The sequence below is a fragment of the Strix aluco genome, chromosome 6 (assembly GCF_031877795.1).
Source record: "Strix aluco isolate bStrAlu1 chromosome 6, bStrAlu1.hap1, whole genome shotgun sequence".
Classification (NCBI taxonomy): Eukaryota; Metazoa; Chordata; class Aves; order Strigiformes; family Strigidae; genus Strix; species Strix aluco.
This window is the reverse complement of record NC_133936.1, coordinates 8495225-8513466: the sequence shown is the minus strand read 5'-3', so window position 1 is coordinate 8513466 and position 18242 is coordinate 8495225. Positions and strand designations below refer to the sequence as shown.

At 36.3% G+C, this 18242-nt stretch overlaps 1 protein-coding gene across 6 annotated transcripts in view; it reads left to right on the top strand.

Moving 5' to 3' along the window:
* The window catches only part of MGAT5 (alpha-1,6-mannosylglycoprotein 6-beta-N-acetylglucosaminyltransferase), a 135617-nt gene that overhangs the window by 72217 nt on the left and 45158 nt on the right, over nucleotides 1-18242 (top strand). For all 6 annotated transcript variants that reach the window (XM_074828607.1, XM_074828609.1, XM_074828608.1 and 3 more), the window contains 4 exons: nucleotides 8499-8570; nucleotides 9651-9812; nucleotides 11469-11638; nucleotides 12535-12669. In XM_074828607.1, coding sequence (XP_074684708.1) covers nucleotides 8499-8570; nucleotides 9651-9812; nucleotides 11469-11638; nucleotides 12535-12669 — 539 coding nt within the window. The remainder of the gene's footprint in view (nucleotides 1-8498; nucleotides 8571-9650; nucleotides 9813-11468; nucleotides 11639-12534; nucleotides 12670-18242) is intronic.

Sequence of the window (18242 nt, the reverse complement as noted above, 5' to 3'; positions counted from 1 at the left end):
CTATATTATTTATCCTGTTATTTATCATAGAAGCTAGAAATATGGTTTCATAATCATCTGCAGTTGATCTAAGTTTCTACTAAAAGGTTATGTTTTAGCATTAGCAGAGTTACGTTTGCACATTGGTATTCTGTCAACCAGCAGGTGCTTCATGTTTTTAATGCAGATATATCTTAAAAATGAGGATATGTGTCAACTGAATGTGAGAATCTAATATACTTAAATGACATTTATTATTTTGTATTTCTGTTAAATCACAGTATTTTCTGTGACAATCTTCTCTGATCATCAGTTTTGAAAACTCAGTTGATGCTGTTACTTTTTTCATAATTGATCTTTCAGCTCATCCTCATGGCATAATGCAAGCAGATTTACAGAGGCCAAATGGTTGTTTTCTCAGCGGTCTAGGGATTTGAAATTTTTGTTTAAGCAGCAATATTGAATTTGGGCAACTTCTCATTTCATGATGGAACAACAGTGCAATTTGTCTATGTGTATATTTGGTAACTTCAAAGGTCTTCTACTTTTTTTTTTAAAAGTGTTTTCCCATGACAGAATGTAAAACTAATATTGGGTGAGCATGTTATTAACCTTGAGTTTAAATTTGGCATTCTTAATCCTATGATTAATTCCACGATTAATGCCCAGCAGCAGAGTATGAAAGCTTAAATGTTTGCGAATGCAAGCATGAAATGAAATTCTAATAGCACTACAATGATGTGGATTTATGAGGTGTGTTGGCTGCTGAGGATAACTTGGAAATGCTGCTGCGAGAGTAATTTGTCAAAGTGGACAGTGATGAAGAGTTGACAGTTTATAGTATGGTTGCACAGCTGAATGATAAATGTGTCTACAGAGCTCTCAAGTCAAAACTGCTGATTTAAAATATTAAAATGCATTAGGGTACTGGAAGGATATTACTGTTAAGATTTTTCTTTTTTACTTTAAGGTTACAGTATAGCAGTAAGATGGTTGTGTATACATGCTCTGTTTGAAAAGGTAATATATGGATCAAATTATGCACAACCTCAGTTTGAAAAGACACAATATGCATCAGATTTGTGCATATGTCTACTTTTGCTCTTAAAATTGCCTCTACAATCTAGTGTGACAAGTGCCTGTGCTCTTTCATACTCTTGGGATCTACTTTTTTCTTCTGAAGCAATTCAGTTAGGGTATTATGTTATGCTTATCTTAGCACTCTTTGTAATACAATTTTAAACCTGTAAACAAAGGAGCCTGAAATACTCCATTTTGGTGTGCAATATTGGTCAGAACCACAGAGACACAAAGTAACTTGCCCATAGTTTATGCAAAGGTTTAGAAACAAAGTTTGGAATAAAACCTGGTCTTTGAATATCTGTTATATACCCTTGTTAATGTTTCCACCACGTGTGTCTGCAAAATAGAAACAGCACAGTCAAAATCCAGGGTGCCCCAAGTCTTCTCTTCTGAAGAGCCTGCACAAGTGCAAGTATTAGCAGTTCTGCCTCCCCTGGTTTGCTTTGGATGGCACTCCTGCAGGAACATAACAGCTAGCTGAACAGCTCTTCTCCACTTCTTTTCTTGTGTCTTGGCTGCTTGAGCAGAATGGCAGGCAAGTGTGGCAGCAGAAGGAAAGCAAGAAGCAATCCAGTACATTCAGGCTTATGGTTTTTATTTAAAGCTGTCCCCTGTACAGACTTGCAGATAAAGCTGCAAGAGTTTTTGCACTTCTATCTTGCTGGTTTGCTGCAGGCACTGGATGATATGCAACTGTGCAGTCCTCATAACACTAATTGTGCTGGAGCCTTTGAAGACCAGAGGAAACACAAATGGCCTGAATAGCAAAACCAAACTTAGGTTCTCTTGAGTAACAGAGCAAGACAGGGATTAAAAGTAGCAAAAATTAAAAAGCAAGTTAAGCTAACTCTAAGGTTTCTGGAGAGTTGGGACTTGTTTCATTTTAACCACAATACAAAATTGCCCATTGAGAGGAGTTACTTCTTTTAATCTTAGCGTTATTTATGAAAAAGCCAGTTGTTTAACACTGTGATGTCATTGGCACAGTTAGAATTTTCACGGATGGCATTGCCTCTGGGAAGAAATGTGAAAAGATTAATTTCTAGATAGTACAAAAATATATTTCACTGCAAACTGTCAGTTTGCAGCTGAAGAATGAAGATTTTAAAAATATCTTCTAGAAAACAAATTTTTTCACACAGTTTCCCAGCTTAACCAGAGGAAAAAAAAAAAAAAAAGCAGAGGGGTTTTATTGCTCCTTTTCTTTATCTAGATATGTGGTTTCTCTGAGAGGACTGCCTGTCCCACAGGAGCAGGACTGCTGCTGTGCCAGCTGGTCAGCCAGTAGCTGTGCTGGAAGTTACCACCACCCAGGGGTCATTACATTGACGCTTACCTGCTGGAGCTGGGTAGATCTTACTAAAATCCCAGGCTTTGGATCTCCAGCTCGCCTTTCAGGTGCAAGTGTAATTTTTGGTACCTGTGTTGGAAGTGGATCCAGTGCTTCAAAAGACTAAAACTGTTTCAAAGACCAGTCTTTGAGACTCCTGTAGCTTTTGCGCATGTGCTAGCATACCACTAGAGAGAATTCTTGTTTTCAGCCTTTCAGACTTGATGGAAGCAGAATGCATGGTTTGGTTGTAGGAGTATTTTTCTTTACACCATTACTTTTGCTTTGAGGGCTAAAGCAGAAAAATACAAACTAAAGGTGATTTTGAATGTGGGTTTGTTTCCAGAATGCAAGCTGCAGTCTGAGGCACATTTTAGTGAAAACCCCTGGGAATCGTAATTATACAGGTTCCTCAAATCCTTGTGGTTTTGCTAGTTTACTGCAGTTTGCTCACATCTGTGTGGAAGTCCCCTTTCCACAACTTCTGCTGTGTGTGTAAGCTAATTTCTGACATTGAGGTGAGTTAATGATTTGCAATTCTTCAGTGTAACATCAAACCAGCTGCTTTGAATTCTACGCAATTACTAAAAAAATTGACAAAAAAATTACTGTTGTCTGAAATGTAAAGCGGCGAAAGCTCAAACTTCTTTAGTCATCTTACATGTGTCCCTAAGAAATTGAAATGCTGGTAGTCAGCACTTTGTCCCCAAATCATCCATTAGTGTATTGGCCTGGATTTGGGCAATTGGGGCTCAGTTATTGTTTCTACTTGTGTCACTTTAAATTGGGATTAGTCTCTTTCTGTCTTGTTGGAAAAGGTGTCAATGCCAGTGTAAGAGAGGAATCAAATTTAGTGCATGTTACTGAAGTTAGATAAGAAACCATTTGGTGATTGATGGTTATGTACAAAACTTTGTATTGCAGTGTCACTGGGACTGCGAGTACCTGACACCCAATGTTTGAGATTGGATTTGGATGTTTCTAAAGGCAAGGTTACCTGTACGCTTCTCCATTTCAGTAAACAGACAAGCAATCTTCTTGCACACTGCAGACTTTGTAGCACCTTCAAAATGACTACCTATCACTGAGGAAATGCTAAACAAAATATAGGTATTACAGCTTCTAGAGGACTTGAGAAAGTCACCTTCCCAATGGGAGCAGTTCTTTCACATCAAATTCTCAAATGGATTTTCTAAGTGAATGTTATTAGTTCTCTTCTCTGCCTGCCTTCATACTGCCTAATAAATCTAAAGATGCACCTTCTTTCACAAGATATTGCAGCACTGTTTGTTTTTATTTCCCACTCTGGGACTGACATAAGATACTTAATAGCAGCACTTCACTGTGGATAGAAGTGTGCTGAACAATAATGCTGTTCACCTTATGGAGATAGCTACATATACTCTAGACAGTACTGTGCCTGCTATGATTCAAAAACAGGTAGGGAACACTTGACTTCTCAGGTGGACCTAGTTTCTTGAGCATGATCAAAGTTGACCTAATGCATTTGATTGGCATTGAATTCAACATTAGGTACAGGAGGCACGGCTGGTCTTACTCAAAAATATGCGAGTACAAAGATAAGTATAGTGTGTTCTGAATAATAGCTTTGCATTTATATCACTCATCCAAAAAACAGTCAGTCTTCAAATCTGCAGTTGCCGCTTCCCAACAATCTTCTTTAACTGCTAATCTGTAGTCTGATACCACATCCCTCCTATTAAATCATGTGCATGACAGTGTAACAGTTGGTTGTTATGGAGAGAATAAGCTAGAGTAAGACCTGATGGTAACCCAGCGAGAGAAAAGTTGTCCTGAAAAGGGGGAAGAGGGGTCCTGGTTCCTTCTTCAGAGACAACTTCTGTGTTTTGTCTTAAATTATCAAATGAAAAAGTGTATATAATCACACTTTTTTTTCCCATTGTACATGTTATTTAATCACAAATATTCTTGGCCCAGGATAAGTTATGCTTTAATGCTGTTGCATCTTCAGCAAACTTTTTTGAGTTATCAACCAAAGCAGGTTTTCCCCCCTCTCCCTGTTACCCTGTTCTGTATTAGGAGCTTCCAGAAAATATGTTGCAAAACAAAGTCCCTAATTCTTCACCTCATATTCCCTGCTCTACCTCTGTCTTGTCCCTGGTAGTTTCAGTGAAAGCTGTTAGGCTTTCTTTAGGTAATTTGGGAGTAAGGGGAGAAAAGCACCTTCCAGGCACCAGGTGTTTTCACAGAGCTTGCCTCACTGTTGGTGCCTGTCACACAAGACAAAGGAGATTGAAGGGCTCCACTCAAGACAGTCTGAGCAGTTTTAGACATTCCTTACCTTTTGTTCTGCCACATCTGTAGCTGGAAGTTAGTACTCACTTTAAATAAAACCTGACTTGTACTTACCTTACATTAATAAGTCTGAGAAAAATGGATTAAGTTTCCACTGGTATTTGATGGGAAGAACATAATTTCTTGAGCATCTTCCTGCATTTTTTAATAACTATAGCACCCACCTTTGTTCAAAAGAAATTCCCATGACAGTGGCTTATAGTCTGAATCTGAGAAGAACAGCTGCAGGACTTGTTCAGAAATGATGAGCACAGCTAAGCTGTTGTGGGCCATATTTGGGTCATGCAAGGCTGTCAGGGAAATTACTTAACCACTTAAGTTTCATGTTCAGTTGTAGGCATCCTTGTGGTGTTCTCTGTGAAAATCGCTGAAGTGATTAGCTGAAGTGGCACTACTTAGTTCTTTAAAAAACAAACAAAAAACCCCACCCACCCACTTTCTATGTCATCTGAAGTTCTCATGAAACTGCAGGTCCTTTCAAGAGCTACAATTAGAAATTATTCCTAGACTTAAAGGTGAGAGATTGCAGGTTCTGGAAAGGAAGTGCTTAAGTGCTCAGTTTTAGTTGAATAGTGATATACTGGGCAAGAGAGGAAGGCTAAGTAATGAAAGAAGAAAGGAAAGAGCAGGAAGTGGTTTGTCTTGAAAAAGGCCAACAGTATGGTTATGTAAGTGCAACAGTAGTAGTATCCTGCACAACTGTGTATCATTACATGGGGTTAAATAGAGAGGAACACAAAGTTCATTTTGCTACTCTTCTAGGTTAGTGCAAACTGTTGCTTTTAGTTCTGACACAAAACATTGAGTACCATTTCTTGACAGATTTTTAAGGAGTCTTTACTGAGGCTTTGTACTGCTGTAGACCTTAATTTTACGTAGTGTGATGCAAAACCACAGATAACTGGAAGCTTTTTACTTGAAGTACATATAAAAATGCAATTGCTGTGGTCTTTGAGGAAAGTAACAGTTGAACTTAGTAGCCTGCTAGATATCATGTATAAGTAACATCAAATTAGCAGACTTTTTAATTCTGTTGTAGAAGCCTGTAAATGCTATAGCTTCCTTTTCCAATAGTTCTGCAAAGGCTGTCTCTGAAGTCTTTGCTATCTTGTGTAGTTGCATAGATTGAAACCCCTCTCCCTTTCACCAAAGCATATAGAGACTGTTGGTCATCTGTTGCTCTCACAGAACAGGGAAGCAAGAACCGGAGATGGAGAGAAATATCTCTGTTTCCTCTGAAAACCATGGTTTTGTTTGGAAGTGTGATATTTCTTGAGTACTAGGTACCTTTACGTACAGATGTTATGACTTGTGTAGACTTTCCTGCTGTAGTTTTTCACTTCTTTCTTCACTCTGTATCTACCTGATAATACCTACTGTAATCTAAAAGTGTCTTCTGGTGCATGAGCTTCAGTGATGAGTGTTTGTGCATTCTGCCCTCTGTCATCACTCTAATCATACTCTGATTTTCCTCTCAGTTTCTCATGGAACCATGACTTACTAATTCCACTTGATTCTTTAATTATCTGCAAAATTAACTCATGGTCTGAGCAACAGAATTTATATTAGCATTTTGGCTGGATTTGCTATCATAATATATGTCCCTGATAATTTTTTCCCAATACCTGGAATTCACTATTAAAATAATCCTAGTTTGGCTGGCTTGTCAGACAGTATTTTGCCTCTCCATCCCCACTTTTCCTTGTGTCAATACATTAAATTAGTAAAGCTTTTTCTTATTTCCTCTTCCCATGGTGTGTCAGGCTCATTTGCTTCATCTTTGCTTTCTTGGTGCTCTTGTTAATTATTATCCCCCCATCTAACAGCTTTTTGTGAGCCATTGGCTCATAAAAATGAGCAGAATTCTTTCCTTTTTCTATAAGAAAATGCCTATGCATTCTTCCCAGTGTATTTATCAGTCCTGAAAAATAACAAAACAACTGGCACACTTTGAAGTGTATGCGTTTAAAAATCCTCCGGTGAGTTAAGTTGGTCTTTCCATAGAAAAGAGGAATTGACTGAATGTCAATAAGGAAAATGAGTGCTAGACCAACTGTGTACACTGATACTGCTTTGAGTCTACTCCTTAAATGTTTATTTGTGATTAGAATTATTGTAATTTAACGTACACTAGAGGGAATATTTCTAAAAGCACAAAAGAACTATATTTGGTTTTCAGTCAGTGAGGCATGCAGCTAACTGTCCTTGGCAGCTCTGAAAAATCTTCAATTCCTTTAGGGTGCCTGATGGTACAATGTGAAATACATGAAGCTAGAAAAGGGACACGTACAGTAGTCCTTGAAATGTCATATCTTAATTTAGATCAGTTTTATTGCTAGGAATAATTCAAAATCATTTGTACTATGTTTTAAAAAAAAAAAAAAAAAGTGAGATTGGGACTGTGTGTGATTTCTAATATGGAGCTTGCAGCTCTTTTCTACCAGTGATTCCACAACTTACATTAGTAAAAGTTAGGATTGTTAATTGCTACAATCTCTAGTATGTTTTCAGAGTTGGAGACCACTGAAGAATCAGATGTTTTCAAATGAGGCTGGTCAAATCACTGGTTTCAAAGCTTGTCTGAAATACATTGGATAAATTCAGTTATAGCATTCAAATTAATGTTTTTATATAATTTGTCTGAGGAATCTAAGCTTGATACATTTCTTCTCTTTAATGAGGTTATGATGTCTGTTAATTCATTTTCGAGTGATTGGTCTTCTAGGCAATCATTTGGTGTGATCTTAAGCTTTTAATCTCTAATGCTTCAGGTTTACTGCAGCATGATTAAGCTAAAATTGTGTTTTGACAGGTCTGTGACTGGAGGAACCATAAGAGCAACTCTGACTTCTAATTCTCCGGGAGTTGTGAACTTAATCAGTAGCGATGTGGTATATTAGCTGGCCTATAAATTTTTGCATTTCTCTCTTTTCACAGCACAGTTATGTTTCTGTTTTCACGGGTTTGCCTCCAACAGTGAGATTCCTTCTTCCTCAAAGCTAATGGTCTAATTTCTTAAGGCATATGAATAATAAAGATTCTGCTGGACAAGCAAGATCCCTAGGGAGAGCACAGGAGCTTTCCATCCATTTATTGTTTCTTCCCAAACCTACTACCTATTGTACTTTTTTTTTTTCCTAGTAGACAATAGTAGAAGCATTGCATTTGCACTGATTGTTTCTCTCATTACAGCTGTTAGTACTTGTGGATGTTGTTACTTATGTTATAATTAAGTTACTTATACCCTTCAAATAGGGTGGGTTTAGTTTTATTCTTCTTTCAACTTTTTGTCTAGATTGCCACAAAGTAAAACTTTGATCCTTGGGTTTTATTAGGCTTTACCTTTTTATAAAGATATTCTATGGAGATGGGAAATGTTCTAAAATATGTATTTTTTTTATTAAGGCCTAGAAGCATAAAAAACTTTGGTATTTTTAAAAACATTTAGGAACTGCTCAGAGAAACTGTATTTAGAGCATTTAACAGCTGACCTCTGTCTTGAAAAGGTTTTATCTCCTGTATTCATTATCATGAATGAATATCTAAGTGTGACTTTTGGTTGCAAATTTGCAAGGTTAAAATTGTATTGAATTGCAAAAAGTCTTCTTAAGCTTTTCTTGCAAAAAGCAGTTTTACCTAGCAGTGACTTACTAATCAGCTGATGCCTTATTTAAGCCATAGAAAGGTATAATGTAAAGGTAGTGAGAGACTTTGGTAGACGAGCTGCAAGTAGAGTGGAATAATTTATTTTCATGTGACTGTTTTACAGGTTGAAAATTGGTGTCCTCGTTTACCTTGGAGAGCAAAAAATCCTAATGAAGAAACTGATCAAAAAACGGTGGTAAGAACGTTAAAACATGAGAAATAATTCAGTAATTGTGATTCATGCAAAAGATCCTGGAATCCTGTGCAACATAAATGCTAATAAGACTAGAATTTACCATTTTTATTCCTCAGCTCCTCAAAACTGAGGGGCAACATCCTTGACTGTATACACGTAGCTCATCATGTATTTTCTCCAGTCATTGTCTCACGCTGCAGTCTTGGTGGTAGATTTCCATTAAAAGCATTTTTGTGATTAAATTTATGAAATATTGTACACAGATACTGAGAAAAATTACAAATCCATAGACTGTTCACCAGTGTTAAGTGACCATATGTGAAACTGTCTGGTTTTATTGTCCCATAAATCTGGGGCTTATATATAAAAATGCCTTAACGGAAGAGGCTTATATACATTTCAGTTTTGTAACATTTTGATTACTCTTAATTTTTTTCCTTTAAAAACTCTATGGCATGCAGAGTTGTTTCTGAACTGTTATAGCCTAATTATGTAACACTTAGGTATTTTAAGATAATTGCTGGGTCGTATATGAACATTGCTTACATAATTTAGATATAGGCTGTCTCATTTTGTAAAACCAATTGTTCTTAGATCAGTCTAGCTTTAAAGTTAATATTTCCTTTAAAATTTATACTCTAGTAATGTTTCTTCCTTCATGGTATAATAGGAAACTTCCTTATATTTGGAAGATTCATATGTGTGAACCTTCAGCATACTGTTCTGGTTTTATGTTGTGTTTTAGAGATACTTAAACCTCATTTTGAAGCACATGAACAAAATCAAATCTTATATTGCAGAAATAAGTACATTGTGAAACATTGCAAACATAGTCTGGGGCTAACTAATAAAAATAACAGTAATTTATGTGACTCTAGAAATTTCTGTTTAAAGATGTTTTAAATATTTGAACTAAAATCTCGACTTTAATGTTAGGAGTGTATCTTTTTTTTTTAATGATGAATGTAAAGCACAGAGTTCCCATTCGAGAATTTTTTTCACTTCCGGGAAGTGGACTATTTGAGGAATAACTAATGTTGGGTTTTTTTTTTTGGGGGGGGGGTAATGCTTTAATTGAAGGCTGAAATTCGTATCAACTTTGATAATCTCTACAAAATGATGTCAAGACACGAGGAATTTAGGTGGATGATGTTACGCATCAGACGAATGGCTGATACCTGGATTGAAGCAATTAAATCACTTGCAGAAAAACAAAATTTGGAGAAGAGAAAACGAAAAAAGGTAAACGAAAACATTTTCCAATCCTGCCACTTGCAGTCTTATAGGCTCTTTTAAGCTTCTTGTTCCAGAATTAACTTCAGAGTAGAAATACCAAATATGTCTAAAAGGCTCGTCTTTATACTTGTGCCCTCTTTTCAGGAAGTATTTTGCTGTTTGAAAATACTGATGGATATTTGCTTTACAAGTAGTTTTACATACCTTAGATGAGTCAATCTTTTGTTAAGTTTTCTAACCTGTTTAATTTTGGATAAAATAGAGACTATGTAGAAGTTTCTAAAGGGAGAAACTGTGAATTTACTGCAAGCTGATGACACTGGAGTGTTTTTTACATAGTTACAGAAAATAATTGTACATCTTTGTCCACAATTGAGACTTCAAATGGTGTATTTCTGCTTTGGATTTGAGTAGATTTAAAGTTGACCACAACTTTGGATTGGATCAGTTTAGACCTCCTGTAATGAGTTCAATTTAAAAAACTTGAGATTCTTGAAGTGAAAAGTTCTATTTTATTTGATTTGATTTTTTTCTTTTTTTTCCCAATTACCTCAACTAGTTAAGATAAAACTGAAAGTGGGAAACACAGCAAGGGGTTTTCCTTCCCGCCTTGTTCTGGCTGGAGCCAGCCCTGAGTGATAGCAGGCCATGCACGGTCATGTTTCTACCCTCTCTTAAGCCCAGCTGGCTGCAGCTCAGCTCCTTGCTTGGAATTCTCAATCCTTGCATGAGGTCTAGGCTCCATGTTGGGGCTGTAATGTTTGTCACATGCTACAGTCCTTGAGTAGGCTCACCCGCTGTCAAGGAGCAACCCTTCTCTTTCAAGCAGCCTTCCTTATTACAGAAATATAACATCTGAGAGTACATAAACTCAAAAATAAACCAAAGCAGTATTGTCCTGCAGTTTTGACAGGATGCTCTAAGTGCTTATTCTTTGCTTTTGAAAGTCCTTCGAGGTTGCCCTGTAAAACATATGATGATTTCATTTTAGTGTGTCCAGTTTAGTTCTGGGAGCTGCAAGAGATTAGAAAAAAATGGGTTTTTTGAATGTTGCTTCTTTATAGAGCGGGTGAAAAGGTTTTGATGTTTGGGAGGTTTTGTACTTGGCATTGTATTTACCCACACTCAAATAACAATCCAGGTATGTAGTTGGAGTGTTTGGAACTCAACTTCTGTGCTTTGTAGAAAGCCAAGCACAGATTTCAAGGAGCTACAGGAAAAACTCTGCTCTGGTGGCAGTGGAGAGGAGAGGTTCAGAAAGCATCCTCTTACCCTTATGCAGTCTTTCGAAGTTCTTAATGGCTTGTTACAACAGCGTACCCTTCCTTAACCATACTGTCTTGCATAAGCAAGTTCATCCTACTTGAGAATATAAGTGGCTATTCAATCTAAAGAAGTTAATGTGAGCTACAACAGTTTCTGTGCAGAATTACTGATTAATTACTGATCTGGTAGCAGATAGTAGTGCAAAACAATGCAGTAACATTCTTATAATTACTGTTCTAGAGATTCATTACAAAATTAAATTATTGTGGTGGGAGTATTGGATTTTTTTGGTTGATATTTTTGGCCATAATTGGAATTTAATAGAAAGAAAAAATGCTGTGAGGTATAATATTTGCATGTATATTGATAACTCTAACATATGACTTTCCTTTCCAGATTCTTGTTCATCTAGGGCTTTTGACAAAAGAATCTGGATTCAAGATTGCAGAAAATGCATTTAGCGGTGGCCCACTTGGTGAATTAGTTCAGTGGAGTGATTTAATTACATCTCTCTACTTACTGGGCCATGACATCAGGATTTCAGCTTCACTGGCAGAGCTCAAGGAGTAAGGAGATTACTTTTACTTTGAAACTGGAATACAAAAAAAAAAAGAATTGTCAACTCTTGAAGCTTCTATTAACAGTGTATAATTTCTTGAAGCATAAAATGAAAGTGATAATTCACTAAACAGATGATAAGATTATTTTCATGAGCTAAGTATATGTGCTAAGGAAAGGATAATGTGTTTTCGTTGTAGCTTCAGGCTCCTGAGACTTCGTAAATGAGTGTTGTAAAATTCAAACTAAGCAGCTTATTCTTTAACATTCCAGGTGCTTTAACCAGCTGCAGTGGGAAATGATACAGACTAGTGTGATTCTGTGTCCTCTTCTTCAGTTTCTGCTATTCTTCACTCAGTATCTCACTTTAAAATAAAGGTTTAAATTCTTTAAACATACTGCTTTTGATGTAGTTAATTGCTTATGTTAGGTCAAATTGCTACCTCACTCATCTTTGTCTTGCTTTGCACACTAGTTCAGCATTAGGCATAAAACATCTGTTTTAAGCTTGAGCACATACACTTTTTCTGTAGCTTTTGTGTTTTTTACAACAAACATGACAGCATCATTTTGTAGAGAGCTCTTATACTACAAAGCTGTCAATAGAAGGCAGAAATTATTTCAAATAATTTCAAAGTACGCTATTTTTAAACATTCCAACCATATTACTCTCTTGTTTAGATGAGATTTTTAGTGAAAATTAGTGCTTTACTGATGCATAAACATTTCTTCAATAAATGCTGAGCATCTTTAGCATTTGAATGTTCATACATGGTTTCTGATTTGGAAAAGATAAGAGTAAAGCTTTTTTGGAAAGGGGAATTATTGGTATAAATAGCATTACAGCATCTATTCAAGGTTTTGGAAATTAATACTTTTCCATATTCCTTCTTTCTTTGTTTAGGATTATGAAGAAGGTTGTAGGTAACAGATCTGGCTGCCCTACCCAGGGGGATAAAGTTGTCGAACTCATTTACATTGACATTGTGGGACTCACTCAGTTTAAGAAAACCCTTGGTCCATCCTGGGTACATTACCAGTAAGTATAACACTTATTTGACCTCTTAAGTGCTTGGTTAAAGAGCTTTTGTTGACTAACACATGTCAAAGTACTGAGGTGTGTACATTCACATGAATTTGAATTTATTTAAAAGTGAAAATGTTCTCTGTCTTTTACTCTTAGGAATAAAGGGGCTGTTACCTGTTTGTTGCTTACCATCTTTATCCCCACAGCAAGTTTGGGATTCTTGGATTCAAGCATTTTTGATCTTAATTAATTATATTATCTTGTTATGTCACCATCTTTGCCTTTCTTTCCCTCCCTTCTTTACACCCCCTTCCCTTTTGTTCTGTAAATTAGTAGATGAGCTGAGAGATGACTAGATTTTGTTGTTTAGTTAGAATATCAAAGGCGTGTTTTGCTTGTGTGTTCATAGCCATACTGGATTGATCATTGTGGAGAATTATCTCTTCTAATTGTATTGGCCAACAACTGCAAAGCAATTTTTGCTGTTCATCCCTTAAGATGCTGGGCAGAGAGTTGTCTTCAGGGATAGAAGTAAAGAATAAACTGCAGTTGTTGTTGCTTCTGTAATCTATAAACATCTTTCCATTAGAAATGGAATATGGTGGTCACAAGATATTGCTTTGTACATCCTTCTTAGTGTCTGCAGTTCTAGAACCACTTTTTTTTGTCAATAACTTTAAATCAGCAAGCCTCCCATGTGTTGTTCAAATACATATCAGCATGAAATAAAACCAAATCCAAATTGCTGACTTTGATTTTTCTATTCCTAATTGAATTAGCTGTATTTCATGATCCATAAAGTCCAGTAAATCCTACTTCAAGGAACGTATTGAAAGGTGTTCACTGCAGGCAGAAAAATTGTTTTTTCTCAACTGCAGGATTTTCTAGAGCATTGGATCTTTTCAGTGTAATTTTAAATGGGAGTACTGTGATCAACATTGCAGATTAGATTACTCTTAATCTCTTTTTTGAAGCAGAGGAGTAAATGGATATTCTGTTTTTTAGGAGCCTGCTAATAAAGATAATCCCATTTTCCAGTGAGCTACAGTTGGTTGTCTGTCTGCCAAATGTAATTGCCACTAACCGATCGCATACAGTATTGTGGTCAGGATATAAAACCATACTTACAAATTTAAAATGTTTCTTCCCTTTTCAATTTCCTATTTAGTATATTCTGTAACAAAGATATGGAAATACACCATGACATTGAGATTATTAGATTAGCTCTTCAATTTTACTTCCTTATTTCATGAATCATTAAATCTTAAGTTGTCAATCTGTTTTTCATTGATTCCTAATTTGTGATAATGACTGACTTTTTCTGGTTTAGGAGAGTAGAATTAAATTTAACTCTAAATAAATACCTTAGTAGTATAGGAGGGTTTTTTAGGCTTTTGAAGAAGAAAGATATTACTTAATGCCTCTCTTCTACAATACCGGATTTCATGGGATGGAAGGGGACCTCATCTAGTCCATAGCCTTCCTGGAAAGTAGATCGGATGTATTTGTACTTCTTGAGAGATTTTTTGAGAGAGACTGCAAAAGATTCCCTAGCCATTGTTTTATATTATTAAGCTTTTCTTTAAAGTGTTTTTCTTGGCCTGTTTTCTCACAAACTGCCCATTACTGCTTATTCTAATATGGTTCTGGGGAATAAATTACTTCCTTCCCATCTCTGCCAGCCTTTAGAATATCGTATATAATGCTTTGCCTCCAATTTGCTTTTCTTCAAAATAAATTAGGGGTTTTGGGTCATTACTTGTAATTCAGGTTTTGTGGACCTTTCATCAAATTTCTTGCATTTGTTGGGAATCTCTCTAATTACTTGATACTGTTTCCCAAGTTTAGTGTACAAAATGGGGTCCAGAGTCTAGCAGAGACTACCAGAATTGATTAGAGCGAAAGAACTAATTCATAGCTCCATGCATGCCATCTCCTCTTTGAGGATCCTCTTGCAATTATTTTTTTTCTCTCAGCATCGTGAGTTACCTCATAAATTTTGTCATCAAAATATTTTTAAGTTAAAACTAAGAAGTCCAGTATAAAAGCATATTTATATGTTTTTGTTTAATTCATTCCAGTAAAATAAACAATATCACAAATAAAGCTGCCTTATAGCCCTTGTTCTTTACAAACTTTACCTTCTCTGTTGTATTTAATGTCAGTAGGAATAATTATTTGTCTTGAAATAAGTGTTTTGCTTTGTGCCATATAGTTTTTCAGCAGACATGTGTGGGCCAGCTCACTCTGGTTTACGCGGACCAGACTCAAATTAAAACTTGTTTATTCACTTCAGATAGAGTGGTAGAATAAGCCTCTGCCTTCAGAACAGTCTCTTGATAGGAGTGCCGTATATAATCTTTGTGAGTGAACTTGAGCCCTGAGGAAGTTTTTGGTAATTGCAAATCAGGTTTCTAGAACTGCTACCTCAAAAGAATGACCCTGCTGCTCTGTGGGGTCACTATTTCTGAACAACTGAAAAACTCTTTTGTACGTCTGAGATCTGTAGCGTCAATGACTCTTGGTAGTACATGCTTTATCTGTGGTATAATTGGTGCTGTGAATAGCATGAATATAGAAAACCAGATCTCATTTTTGAGTGCACCTGATTTTCAAGCAGAAGAATGCCCGGACATATGCTGTATTTTTTCAGTTCTGAAGTCTGGATATTTGAATGCAGTTTATGTGCAATGAAGCAACATAAAAACTAGTAGCTTAATATAGTTTGAGGAGTGCAGCTCATTGCCTTTCTTAGCACATGCATCCTCCGTACAGCACATAAGAATCTGGTATTTTTTTCATTCTTCTACAGTCTCTCTAGCAATGACTCATTCCCATATGCCAAAAATCCAACTGGCTGTATTCTTGAAATAAAATAACATGACAGCTATCCTGAAAAATGAGCAACATTCCTGCTTCTTACATGTTCTCTAGAATACATCTGTTTTAGGAGGGTTATTTTCTGACTAAGGTTTTACATTTTAAATGGAAGTACTGAGTGGCCTGAAAGTTTATATGTGTGTCTGCAAGGATTTGCATCGGCAGGTATGAGATGCTCATGATCTGAGCTGGCTGGACATAAGCCAAAACAGTGTGGAATCCATGTATCTGTGCTGGCACGTTGCTGTGCCTGAGCTCAACGCACCTACAGAGCTTCCAAACCAGAACTGGTTGGGTTTTGACCACCTTGCTCCCAGGAAGATGTCTGCAGCCACTGGCATATACGTACCCTTTATTTAACAGTTTATGCTGGCATAAGCACTAGTTGCTGACAGGGATGGGTGCTGCTGGACAGCATTGCTTGCTTATGCAAAGATGAAGTATATATAAGTAGAGAAGAGTTATAACCTCAGGTGGGAGAAGGATATGAGTAAATGTATATAAATACTTCCACTAAGCCCAGTTAAGACTGTGCTTATGCCCAATATATATGGAAAAACACTCACTTTAAAAATGGTGATAACCCTGAGTTACTTTTAACTTTTTTTACAAGACCCAAAATTGTCACTTCTAATATGCTAGAAGAAAGAAGACTTTAATATGGATGTTTCTATAAGCAGTTTGCTACCCACCGATCCTCTTTTTAATTAGTCGGTGAACAGACTCATCAGTCTGACACCAATTCCAAGGCATGCAACTTCACTGCTAAAGCTTGGTGACATTTTAGGAAGGAAGGGGGAACGGAGTGAAAAACTGAAGTTAAAATCACACTAAATTAACATTTTTATTTAAAATATATCCCCGATTTTAAAAAAATACCACTTTTCCATTTTTAAAATTAAATATTTCACTTTAGGAATGCTAAAACATTGTATGCCAAATCAAACTTTTTATTCTGAAATAGTTCAACTGAAAGAGATTTAAAACACTAAGGGAAACAAATTGAGAACATAGCACTCGGGCAGACAGTTAAGGCATTCCTACATATCTTAAAATATCAGTTCAGCATAACTGGCATTAATTACATTAATTTCTGAATTTTAAATCTGTACCAGGTTTTTTTTCTGCTGCATTTCAGGGATTAGGTTCACCACTTCAACCTTTGATCTCTCGTACCATTTCTGCAAACACTTGCACTTTCTGCTGTGATCTTTTTCTCTCTTCCAACTTACTTTATGCCCAAATCATAAATATTTTTTATTTTATCTGATTTCTGGTTTAGCTTAGTTTCCATTGCATCACATTTCCTGTCCTGCTTCAGAGACCCTATGTGTATTGGACATAGTTACACAAATCCCTATGAACAATTAGTGCTACATATGTTATATCTGAATACAGGAAAAAGATAGGAAACAAAGCACTTTGAGATGATCACATGTGATGTAGTCCTCCTTACGTATATAATTTGACAAACTCCAGTAATGCTGCAGTTTTTCAGTAGCTTTCACCCATTTTTCATTCCCCTGTACTGAAGTACCTGGCCAAAAGCTGTATATTTGATAAGAATTTTGTTTTAAGGCCTGCCAAGAAATAAGAGGGCTTTTATTACTGAATGATTCATCAGTGCAGAAGTTGTTTTGGTCCTGCTGGAGTATTTTGTATGATGTGGAGATAATTGCCACTGTTGTAAAATATTTTCATTGAGAACAGTTGACATAAAACACTGCACAGAAACTGATCTGTCAGCTTTGTTGTTTGGTGAATCATAATATGTTGTATATTTTGACTTTCTTTTTGCTTGAAAGGTCTCTGAAGATTAAAAAAAAAAATTTGCTCTATTTGTACTTTCAAATACAAAGGTGGCATTTTATATGAGAGTTTAAAAGTTGCTGGGTTTGTTGGTTTTTTTTCTATTTCCCAATTTAATGGATACTTTAGAGAAAGAAGCAACATATAAGAAATATTTAAATGTATTTTTGGGACTAAATTAATCTTTTAAAACTCAAAAATGGTTGGAGCTAAGTTCTTTCACCTTTAGGGAGCTAAATTCTTTCACATTTTAGAGCCAAAATCCTAGTGTTTTACTGAAGAGAATATATATGGGCTTGGAGCATAGGAAATGCTGAAGACTGAGAAATATAGCCGTTTTTAATAGTAACTTTTGCAGCTACTTCCCTTCTCTGCCACTCATGAGGTTGTGTCTCTTGTCAGCACATCCAAGCCCACTGATACAATGTGCAATGATAAGAGTTCATGTCTTTATAACATAGTGGCACATGATGTAGGAACACACCCTATTTCTTTTCTGAAAATTTTGTTTGTGGAGGGCTGAAGAATGGTAGGGTCAGCAGCTTTGGAGCCATATAATCCAATTCTTTTGCAGTGGAACCAATGGTCACTGTGATGATCCTGTCCAAGCCATATCAAAGGTTTGGCAGGCTGCATTTTGGAAACGTAACTTGTAGAATCTGTGTGCTAGAATGTGTGCTGCCTTCTTCGTACTGAGACTTTTTCTGCCTTTCATGTACTATGGGCCCTTTCTTGAAAGGAGCCACTCGTAAATGAAGTAATTTTTTTTTCAACGAATTATAATAGGAATTTAAATAAAGGAGTGAGTGTGATTCTCTCATCCCAAACCCTTTGTAATCCAATGCCAGGGTTTCTCTTAGTTGTAGACTGGTTGTTGAAGACATTTGACTTTTATA